The sequence below is a fragment of the Dromaius novaehollandiae genome, chromosome 2, assembly GCF_036370855.1.
Source record: "Dromaius novaehollandiae isolate bDroNov1 chromosome 2, bDroNov1.hap1, whole genome shotgun sequence".
Lineage (NCBI taxonomy): Eukaryota > Metazoa > Chordata > Aves > Casuariiformes > Dromaiidae > Dromaius > Dromaius novaehollandiae.
The window spans coordinates 76,394,911-76,407,187 of record NC_088099.1 but is presented as its reverse complement, the minus strand read 5'-3'; the positions used below and the strand labels follow the sequence as shown (position 1 = coordinate 76,407,187).

The following is a 12,277-nucleotide window of genomic DNA, read 5'->3' as shown; positions in this document are numbered from 1 at the left end:
AACTACTGAGAACCTAGTTTCCCCATTCGAACATACTGAAATTAAAGCTGAGGGAAAGTAAGTAAATGTTCAGATTCAGTCACTCTGAAGATTTTTTTTAAAGAAACAGTTATATGCCAAATATAAAATTCCTAAAATAGTCTTTATATTGCAGAAGATCATATGCAGTCACCAATTAAACAGTTTCTGAAACTGGATAGTGTTGTGGTGACTGTACCCTTAAAATGTTTCCTGTCTTGCTATAGCCAGTTGCAGGACTGTGCTATGTACACATATCTTCATAGGTAGAGGGTGGCTGGCTGCCTGGAAGGAACATTCATGATTGCTTCGGGAGTTAGAAAGATTTACTTGATCTACATGCATAGATTTTTTTTATAAGGATTTTTATACTTATATCTTTTCTATATGACTTTCTCATTGTTTGATAAAAATATTAGAGCATTTTATTGCTCAAGAATCTTCAGTTCCTCTTCCTCCCGTTTCATCTGAATCTTCATGTAATGTTGAATTTAGAAAGTTCAGCATAGTCTCCTTTTCATTTCTTCTGCATTGCTCAGGATGCCAGTTTCCTCTTCTGTGTTCTGTGGAGTTTAGGAACAGTCTAGTACTTCTTATGATCTCATGGATTTCTAATGTTACTCACAGACTTAAGAATGCCATTCACAATACTAATGCTTTCCAATATGTGTGTGTGTGCATGTGTATGCATTACTTAGTATCCTTCCCTTTACATAAAAATATAAGCAAGTGATCTAAGAACAGATTCTGAAGTTTCTTACCCATAAAAAAAACAGTAATAACACTAAATAGGAAATGAATGTTACCTGTCCTTTATTTTCATGTTCAACAAATCAGATCACTCACTGGGATTCCTAAATATGAATTTGAGTGACTTGTTTTAAGTATCCAGCTTACTATACTGAGGTTTCTCTCTCATGTCTTCCTATTGCTAAAATGGAATTTGTTCTACACAGGTCTCACAAAACTGATGGAAGCTGAGATTTCAGTAAATCAGCTCTCCAAAGAGCTAGTGATGAAGGAGAAAGATTTGGCTGTAGCTTCAAAAAAAGCTGATGAGGTATTACTGGAAGTGACTATGAAAGCCCAAGCTGCCGAAAAGGTGAAAATGCAGGTGCAAAAGGTGAAAGACAAAGCTCAGGCAATTGTAGATGACATTGCCATTGATAAAGCAGCAGCAGAGGAGAAGCTTGAAGCTGCAAGACCTGCAATGGAAGAAGCTGAGGCAGCCCTGCAGGTCAGAATTGAACATGCATATAATTAACAGTTGTTATTTGTGGAATATAGCGCTTACACTTCTGACTTGCAAAAATATTGAAAGGACTAGGATTGATCTATTAATCGTCACAGAGGAAGGCTGAAGAGGCAGGCACTGGAGAGCTAAGATGGGCAGTACCTCCTCTACTGTAAGGTAATAAAGCAGTTAGTGGTACTACCTTTAAGGGCTTTCTGCAGTACTGCTTCTGGGTGGCCTGCAGCAATTGTACATATGTAGTCCCTAAACAAAACAGTTTTGTCTATCATCAAGCGATAGCTTAAATAAGTGGATGATTTTGTTCTCTAACTTTTTAGACAATAAAACCTTCTGACATTGCAACTGTTCGCAAACTGGGTAAACCTCCTCACTTGATAATGCGGATTATGGATTGTGTGCTACTTTTATTCCAAAGAAAAATAGACTCAGTAACACCTGACCAAGAACGCCCATGTGTGAAGCCATCATGGACTGAGGCTCTGAAGCTAATGAATAATTCAGGATTTCTTAGCATGTTGCTTACTTTCCAGAAGGTAAGCAGTTAATAGTGGTATTATTACTTCTATAACCATTTTTACAGAGCATGTGAAAGTGTCCTCATATTTTGTGTGCTGTATCATCCATAGGAATTGAAGTGCACAGGTACTTTAAAAGAGATTATTTTTTGTACCTGTAGTTGCATGTACGTACATGACTGTATTCCTCTCCATTTTCATGGTTCATTATTTCAGTATTCTTTCTCCTGGGCCACTCAGTTTGGATGGCAAACACAAGCATTCCAAGGACTAGATCAAATCTTGAGAAGCTTAATCCTATTTTTATCCAGGCAGTTCTTGCTCCTCAGTAGAGATTTGCCTTAAAAGGACTCACTATTGATTTTTTAAATGGCTCACAAAATCCTGCTCACCATCTCCAATGCTACCAAGCCTGTTTGCATATAAGTTGCTCCAGAACTCTACCTCCAGAACTGCTTGATCAGAAGCCAGGAAGAAATACAGAAGGAACTGAGCATCTGTAACAGAAATACACTGAAATGTTTGAGTAACTTTTTGGGTTTACTATAAACTAGAGAAGTAGTGGAAGGGGAATGAACTGAGAACCTCAGTCTCAACTGTAGGAGAAATAAAAACAAATACAGATTTGATTTCCGTCAAGGCAGAAACCTGTCACATTTACAACAAAATTAACTGGACTGTCAGACAAGGGGAATTTCTCTGCTGGGAAGAGACAGAAGATGTCACAGGTAGCTAGACAAGAGGAGGTGCCAGGCTGGGCCCTGGGATGGCAGAATCATGGCTCAACTTTGAAATCCAGAAAACCAAGCAGGGTTCAGCAAAGCCCTTGTTTTCCACAGTGTTGCAGAACATACTCTGTTCATATTTACACTGATGATTGAATCTTCTTCAGCTGCACATTTTGCCATTGCCTATTTTAATGGGATGTTTTTGTTGTGTAGAGGAGACTTGGGACCATAATCCTCATTGTTCCCAGAAGCCAGTTCTCCCTGTGAAGCCGATTGACAAGACAGCATGAGGAAACTTGCACTGCCTCTGTAGACCTTTCTGGGGCTGTCAATCTGGCCATTTTTCCAAGCACTATCTTAACTAAACAGAAAGAAGAAATTAGATTAATGGTAATGGAGACTAATTATGCGCTCCTTACTCAAGTATATCTCTAATGAGGTTTCCAGTTTTGCCATCTATTAATACTGTATGCATTCCTACTGGTGGTTTGAAACACATTTAACAGAGAAGTCAGAACAACCTCTGTGGGATTGACTGAGTTCTTACAGTAAGTGATACTGATAAATGTGATGAAAAACACTAGAATACTTCTATCACTGATGAAGTACTTCACATGCTTTCGTTCTGTCTCATTTCTTGTTTCTAGAGTAGGGTATATAAGAGAAGAAAGTTCATCTCGTCTCAAATTCTGAATAGACTACACTGCTCCCTTTTTTGTGAGATTTATGGTATTTCCTAATTTTGTTAGGCAAGGAGGGTCAGGGGATGGAGTAGCTCCTTGTGTTTAAAATTCATTATTTAAAAGGAAAAATGTGAACTGGAGTTTTTCAAGCTCTTGAACAAAGGTTTAGGCCATTGCTGATTGGTCTTTGCTTCATCCTTGCCATCTTGCTAGCTCATAATTCTGAGTAGGAGAATAAAAAATCAAAATGTTTATCCATAACTACTTGATATTTTATCAAATGCTCATAGTGAAAGTATCATTTTATCTAATTTTAGGAATAATATAATCACTGTCTTTATTATTATTATAGTAGCTAGGGATCGGACAGATATAAGATAGCCCTTTCTGCTATGTACCTCCACTAAAAGGGTATATTGCTTAACACTGTGAAATGGAGGGTGATTTTTAGTTCTATTAAAAGAAAGGCATTAGTACATTGCCAATAAAGGGAAGGTTCTTAATTTCTCTACCATTGTTACTGTGTATAAGCTCTTCCAGTCTTTACATTGCTTAAGGAGATGAATTCCATTTTCTTCTGGCACTTATATCATTATAGATTAACCACCATTGTCAAAGACTTGGCTTTTCATGTTCTCAAAAGATTGTTAAGGGGGAAAACATCCAAGATTAGCATAATGAAGTGAGCAGCTGAAAGAAATCCTTTTTACCTTTCACATAAAAAGGTAGTTTCAAAAAAGTGAGGTCAGTTCCTTGCAATCTCACCCATTCCCTTCCCCTAGCTGCATGTTTGACACCCTCTTTCGTGATCACACTGATACTTGTCTGATGCTACAGTGAGCTAGTTCAGGGAGCTAGCCTAGAGGAAAACTAATCACTAGTTTGCTGGCTTAGGTTTCTGCAACGTTAGCTCCCAGACCAGCTTACTGAATGTTGGTGAAGGCTTTAAAGATGTAACAAGAACCTCTGGTTGAGGAGAAGAGGAAAGAAGGTACAGCGCTGTAGCAGCAATAATTTAGAGCAGCTTGAGTTGTCATGGAGCCACAAGTGTGAGCAGTATCTGTAAATCCTATAAGTCAAATAGGGATATTGAATGCAAAATGAAGTCAACATGTTGCAATGGAAATAGGAACTATTTTCTGCTTGACTGTAAATAAGAAATTCACACAAAACTCATTTTCTGCTCTTTACAAGAGTGAAAGGAAATAGCTTGCTCTTTCCTTCATAGCTAATAGTTGTGAGAGTAGGTGGGAAGAGATGTGGTTGTATCTCAGCCTTAGCTCATTCTCTGGCTTTTTGGCTAGAATCAAAGCGGAGTAGTGCCTGGCAGAGCATCTGATGAACCTGTGGCAGAATCAAAGTTTGGCCTGTATATTGCTACTTTTTGTTAGTAAACTGCATCATTGCTGCCAACCATGCCAGCTTTCCAAATGCAGTAATTTGAACTTCACCCCACATCTGCACTGCCATTCTTCGCTATAGAGACATGTGCGCTTCCATATCTCTGTCTTGTGAACACCTCTGGTGTTGATTTATAGAGAGAGGGAACAGCTATTAGCTCCTGTTTTACAGTCCCCCATCTAGTCAATCACCAGTTGTCTCCAGCCTCTCAGCCCCACCTGGCAGATATAAGGAACTGTGGAGAAGTTGTAGCACTGACCTCAGAATGAGTGATGCCTTGCCTCTGCCAGGGAAGTAGAAACAATACACTAGATTTTGCCTGATCAGACCCCAAAATGATTGTTATATTTTTCAGCACAAACAATTTCAAAGTGGTTCACAGTTACAGAACTAATTAACTGACAATTCGTGGTCTGAATTGGAACAGAATAGCTTCAATACCAGCTGAATTTAGGATTAGGAAAATTGTGCTGTGTTTACCGCTGGGTCCTGCCCTTCTCAGACACGTTTTAGCTAGCTAGCTTTCAAGTGCACAAGTAGAGCTTTTTGCATCATTCTGTCTTCCTTGTGGCTTCACTACTTTTCTTTAACTGTTTGTGCTTTGCTTCCAAGCACAAATGTGCGCTGTGCAATTTTACATTTCAGTCCACTTTTTGTCCATGTTCTGAGCAGTCCAGGGAATCCTAGGGAAAGTTTTATGAAAATGAATGAAAACCAGAACTATAACACTGTAAAATTATTCTTAAATTAATACCTATGTAATTTCAGAAATTTTCAATTGTCCTTCTGCAATAAATTCCTTTCAGAAATCCTCTTGAAAACTGCAAACTTTTATGTATGACAGGTATACAAAATTCTGGAGTATTTTATTCTGTTCCAAAAGAAAAAGAAATGCAGAACCAAATACAAGACTATGGTTGCTGTTGTACTAGAAAATGATTAATAATCAAAAAGTAGAAAGAATGTTTATTATGGAGTGGGGTGAAGATGCTCCATATGCCAGCATTTTGAGATGAATGTGTCTACACCTTTTTCTTAAAGTTTACATGTGGAAGAGGCCCTAGACTATATAGCTAGACTTGGATGGACCACAAGCTAAAACAAGATAATTTTTATAAGAGAGAAAACAGAGGGAAGTATGTTAAAATAAACGCATGTAAAACTGATCCTTCACCCTTCTGCAGAGGGTTCGTTGCAGGGTGGGAATTCCGTGCAAATTTCATCTCAATACAGCCTTTGTAAATTATTTCCAGGATTGCAATAAACTACATAATGGTTTCAGGGTGCACAGGTTCAGGAGCAATCACAAAGTAAATAACAGCCTTCTTCCCTGCTGTGCAACAAATGAAAAAGAAGACACAAAGAAAAAAGAAACTGAACACAGTAAATTGTGAATAAACAATTGAATGCATAAATTCTGTAAGAAGTGGTAGCATCATGTTTTTGAAAAGGAAAATGTTTTTGTGGACTTTACTCTAAAATCCAATTTTGAAAATAAATTTTCCTTTCTATTAACTAGGACTCAATTACAGGTGAAATTGTGGAGCTTTTAGAGCCTTATTTGGATATGGAGGATTATAATTTGGAGACTGCTAAAAAAGTGTGTGGAAATGTAGCAGGTCTTTGCTCGTGGACACAAGCAATGGTTTACTTCTATGGTATTAATAAAGAAGTCCTTCCTCTTAAGGTACTTCATATTGTTCATGTTATTTTTCTGAGGGATGACCATAGTTGAATGGAAAAAAGTAGTATTATTTTGTCTAAAAATGATATTGAACAGCATGAAATTCTTGTTTCAAGAAATTGGTTCTATCCCCCCGTGGTGAAGTGAAGCACTTCAAGGTTAAAGATGTCCCTGCAATGTCTTCCCCCTTGGGCAGCTACACTGTGATCAGTTGTTAATTGTGTGAACACAATCAGTTGACCATGAGAGCCCTTAGTGCACAGGTTCTTTTCGCAACCTGACTATCTGCTAGCAGGAGTTACTGATACTATCTCTGCTCTCAGCCTTGGTGCCAGGCACCCTAATTTCAAGTAGTATCTGGAAGAGGACAGACCATGCTCGACACAGAAGTTTTTGAATTTGAATTTGAATGAAGTAAGAATTTAATGAATTTAGCTGGAATTCAGCTCTTCTAAGGAAACTTTTGAGTGCCAAGCAAGAGTCAAGTTGGTACAGTTTGTATCTATAATAAACTAAGCAGTCACTGGCATAGAAAATTTCTGTCTGAACAGTGAAATTTTCATAAAACTATTATAGAAAGAGATCAAATGTCATTAACTGTATTCCTAAAGATAGTTTTATTGTCTTGGAAGTGTTTCATTTATGGGCATATGAAAAAAGAAAAACTTTGAATATTTGTATAGTGTTTTATAAACATTGCTTCTATAGGGGAATGTTATTGCTCTTTTTTGAAGAAATACATATCAATTGGTCACTGTACTTATATTCAGTCTCCTACTATATAAGTAGTATACTAATTGTAGTATACTAATTGTATGTTTGAAACTCTTGGCTTATTCTTACAGTATATCTGGTCAAATCTAATTTCATTCCCTTAAAAGCATGATATTTTTGATTCAGGTAATTAATAGAGAAGACTATATTTCTGTGATACATAAATAGCAATTCCCTTTTCAAATAATGAGACATTCAGTAATGAAAATAGAATTTGAAATGCAGCTATTGGGAGATGTAAAAGAACAATACTTAGCGGAAGTAGTGGATTTATACTCAGATACAACTCTTTGAAAGCTGCAACAATATTTTTGCAGTTTTCAGTTGTATACGTATGGTTTAAGATTATGTATAAATTTAACTTTGTATTCAAGTATTTACATTTTTGACACACTGGAGCCGAGAAAACCTAAGCATGCACTTCTTGGCGAAGTATAATTAGTAGTAATAGTAGTTACAAATATTTAAAAAGTGAACATGACAGAGGGAAGAAATGTTCAAAGTATGCAGGGGATATTACAGGAAGCAGTGGAATGATGCTAAGAAAATAATTGAAAATAAGTTGTGCAATTAGACTGCATAAGGTACTGGTATAGGGAATCATCCTGTGCTGAAAAGCAGGTGGACTGAATGATTTAATAGAACTGCTTTATCCTAACCTCTGTTCTGGGAGACAAACTCCCTTCAACACTTGGAAGAACCTTCCAATGTATGCTTAAATTGCATCTTAACTGAGACTCAGTGTCTTGTTAATGTTAAATGTGACAACCTGTGAAAACTAATTAATAGACTAATGCTCCTTATTTTAGTAAATACAGTGTGCAAAAATTAATTCATCCCTAGAAATGTATACATACATTCTTTAGATACAGCCTGCAGCCATCAGCTGGGTCATCAGCTAGAACCATACAGTTAAATAACACAAAAAATGTAACCAAATGTTGCCAACAATGCAGTGTAGTTTATCCTACAGCAGTCATCATGTGTGTATACTCCTTTCCTATAAACCTTCAGTATGACCATGAGCTGTTCCTCTCCAGTTTGTCATCTAGTAAACAGGCCTGCTGGATTAACCTGATAATTCTGACACACTACCAGCTATTTGTCCAGTAGTTGAAGAATATAACTGAAGAATCAGAGAGTCCTGGTTTTAGCTATTAATCTGTTAGCCTCCAATTAAACAGCATGTATAAGTGTATAATTTCCCTTAGAGAGGTCTCCAGTGATTTTGATTAAGTTCTCCTTAGGCTGGAATGATTATTAAGGGAAAAAGTTCATCTACAGCTTATGAATTCTGTTTAATATTGAGGATTCTCTGTGTAAAATGCTGTTTTAAGTGCAAGTCTTTTTTGCCTTTTCTGCTTTTGCTTGTCTCCATACTGAACTAAAACGCCTAGGGTTTTAAGATCTTTTAGAAGAAAGATCTTTTTTTATGTGAAAGATCAACAGTGGTCTAGGTCAGTGAGCAGTGTGAGACTGCATTTCCATGAGGAGACATCAGTCAGACACCATGTGCCCAGGAAAGGACTGAATAAAAAAGCAAAGTTGATCACCCAGCATATCCACCAAGGCTCATGAGCAGAGAGATACAATGTGTAAGGTCTGAGTACAAGCCCTCTGGTGGCCTGGTCAGCATCCCCATGGACTGTAAGAATCCCTGAACTTGGAAAGCTAAGATTACTGAAACAAAAAAGGCACCAGGAAAGCTTAATTCTTCCTTACCTGTGGCGATGATCCAGTTGCCTTTTTCTTATGGCTTCTCCTATGTCTAGTAGCATTTTCTGAATTAACTGAGAAACAGCTGCTCTTTTCAATGATTTGGGTTTGGTCCTGTGAGGTGCTGGGATTCTGTTCATGAACTGGGACAGCATTTAAGAATGTGAACTTTTTTTTTTTTTTTTTTTTTTTTTTTTTTTTAAGAGAAACATGTATTTAAATGCCTGTGCTCTGCAGAACTGAGCTTGCAATGAATTGATGAGGAATGTATGGCTACGTCAGTGCTGGTAAATTAAACACTGCTAGGGAATTTTACTAGCCACTAGTAAGTGATCATCTGCAGTGTTAGATTGTTAGAGTGGTCTGTAGTATGAATTTGTTCTTGGCCAAGCAGCACTTTCTCAAGAATCTGTGGGCAACTTTTAGGAGCTAGCCTGGTTCAAGGACCATTTCCATGAGGCTATTTGCAAGAAACTGTACTGTTTTAGAGGCTCGGAAAGTTAAATGTTTTATGCCAGTAAACCTCAGTGCCAAAGAAAGGTCCTGGACATGTTTAATTTAATATTATAGCTGTAGCCTGTAACACTGCTTATTTTTCCTGTTTTATATGGAATGTAAAAAGATTAAAAGGTACAAGATCGTCTCACCACCTGCTACAGCCTTCTCCAAGGGCATCTCAGAAAGCGGCAAAATAACTGGCTGACTGTTTTATCTGTGCCTCTTGTGGACAGAGGGACCGTCTCCATACCTGGCCTGTGCAGATGGATGCAGAGATCAGGTAGAGGAGCTGGCTGGAGCAGACATAGAGAGGGTTGTTTATGTGGATCCACACAATGCCAGTTGCAAAGAATGGCTGGAGCTGCTGCTCTGATGCAAGCCAAGGCAAATATAGGCCCCCTAACTGGATGCTCAGATAAGAATGTGGATTTCGTGTCTTGAATCCTCATGATTCATTCACATAAAGTCCATTTATTCAGGCTCTTCCATTACATTCAACTGGAATAAATTTTGAATCATTTCTTTGCTGTGTGACTCAGAGGGATGAAATGAAGGGTATGAAGCTTGTCTGCATAGCAGTGTCACTAAAGTTAGAAAGGCCACAGTGGTTTTTTGTGATTGGGAAACATTTCATTCCCTCCTATAATTCGCTGGAAGTCTTTGTAAGAAGCTTTTTGCAACAGTAATAGCCTTCTTACACAGCTAAACTTGCCTCCTGCTCTCATGGCAAAACTCTGAGCAGGAAGCTGTCAGCCAACCTGCTAGCGATGTCAATATGAAAGTGGTATTTGTAGCTGTGTAATTTTGAAAAAGGGAGTTGGAAAAAAAAGGCAGGAAGAAAATAAATAGTGATGATTTGATAGGGTAATCTAAAACAAGTAGTCTCTCTGCCTTGGGGAATCACATATATTGGTCAGCTTGGTACATTAGTGCTCATTCTTGTGCAAACAACCATTGTTCATCACATATGATTAAGTAACCTCCAAATCAAACTAATACCAAAATGTATTACTACCTTTGTTGTGATTACCCTCAAATTTGCTAAAAACTCTGACTGAATTATCCATGAAATCATTTCTTATCTTAAGTCATTTTCTAAAGATCCATATAAAGTCTTGAGTAACTAATTTGGGGATTTTTTGTGTTAGAATACAGTATATTTTTCCCTTGTACTCATCTGATATATTTTTTCATTGTGCCCAGATCTTCAAAGCTGGTAGCCTTTTAAGAGCTAAAAAGTCAGTTTTATCAGTCTTTTGCACCTTTCTGAGTAGTTTATTGCTGCAGGGAGGTCTGTTTTTTATATATATATATATATTTACAATGCATCACTGCTCATAGGTATTGGGAATTCTCGTGGCCATTCTTTTCCACTGAAGTTCGTGTACTGCTGTAGTAAACATTAAGGTGAAATATGAGTCCACACAGCCAGATGCAAGTTTCTTGTTGTTCCAGCTGTTCTACCTAGGCTGTTCTTCCCAACTCTGCAAAGATCTTGCTCTCTGTGTTACCTCACTATTTGTCACCTGTGGCTGAAACAATCTGTCGTAACTTTGCCTTAAGCTCCCATTTTCTGCCTTCACAAAGTTTAAGGATAAAAGGAACCATTAAATAATCTACCCTGAACCCTTGCAGCATTTAAACTTTTCCTGGTAGTCCAAAATTCACTAAAAAATAATATCAGGGGTTCTGAAATCTGCTTGGCCAGGTCCTAACAAGACTGGTCTACTGATTTAACAGTGTTTATCTAGGAGGTGCTGTTTAATGTGCTCTTTGATAATAGCGGAATAAAGATATTTCAGCATCCTTATGTGATGGAAATTTTATGAGTGACCATTCTGCTGGCTATCTCCGTTATAATGTATTTGTCTATATCTAGGACCTGTCAGCAAACGCAGTGGCTACAGTAATTGAATTATTTTTTTGCTGACAGGGCTATTCTCTGGAAATTGGACTCCTAGAGCAGTACTGTTTTGTTGATTAGTACAGATACTTTTCTCTAACTCCCAGCTGACAGACCTGTCCATTGGAATCCACCAGACTTCATGCTACTTTTTTTTTCATCATGCCTAGGTCTCAAAATCATTCAAATTTATACAGAGAGGTGAGAAATGTCTGTAGAGTTTTAGCTTCCAGAGGAGCAAAAAATGCAAGTATGTTGTGTACAAGTATGCAAGTAAGCAAAAAATGCAAGTATGTATGTACGTTTGTTTTTGTTGTTTATTTTGTTATGTATTGTAGAAGTAATTGGTGGGAAAAGAAGGGAGAAGAGTAGTTTCCATTATCATCATTTTATAATCTGTGAGGCACGATCTTAATTTTCTTTTGCACTGAGAGGAGATTACAGGTAACATTGTATGGATTACCACGTATCTCTAGTATACAGCTATTTCAAATGTATTGTTGATTTCAAATCATTCATCTTTATGTGATTAATGGATCATTCTGAAAATATTATTTGAAAACATTTTAAGATTGCAATGAATAATTTTAATGTTTTGCTTGCATTCCAGCTTTAGGTTGAAAAGTAAATAAAGCAAAAACTGCTGTTATTTTTAAAAAGTATTATTTTTAAAAGTACCAGTACAGTAGGATATGTGCCTTTACAGCAGTGTTGTTTGCACTTGCCAAATAATAGGTATTAACCACTCTACTTTAAAATGTTTATAGGCAAATCTAGTCTTGCAAGAAGCAAGGCTTGCAGCTGCTCAAACTGAACTGAATAATGCACAAAATCAGCTGGATGAGAAACAGATGGAACTGGATCAAGTACAAGCCATGTATGATAGTGCTGTGGAAGAGAAGCAGGCCTTACTAGATGATGCGGAGGCATGCAGAAGGAAGATGAACAATGCCACAGCTCTGATTGAAGGATTAGGTGGCGAAAAGGTACTAGCACATATGAGTAGGTTTCCAGCACAAAGTAGGTGCTGAATAAAGTGATGTCTTGGTATTATAGGTCACTGTACTTTAGTTGTGTGTGTGTTTTTGGCTTCAACTCAGCG

At 37.4% G+C, this 12,277-nt stretch overlaps 1 protein-coding gene across 1 annotated transcript in view; it reads left to right on the top strand.

The window, feature by feature from the left end:
- The window catches only part of LOC112989257 (dynein axonemal heavy chain 5-like), a 164,038-nt gene that overhangs the window by 96,213 nt on the left and 55,548 nt on the right, over positions 1 to 12,277 (top strand). The window contains exons 58-61 of the mRNA XM_064506773.1: positions 975 to 1,255; positions 1,591 to 1,806; positions 6,120 to 6,287; positions 11,943 to 12,161. Coding sequence (XP_064362843.1) covers positions 975 to 1,255; positions 1,591 to 1,806; positions 6,120 to 6,287; positions 11,943 to 12,161 — 884 coding nt within the window. The remainder of the gene's footprint in view (positions 1 to 974; positions 1,256 to 1,590; positions 1,807 to 6,119; positions 6,288 to 11,942; positions 12,162 to 12,277) is intronic.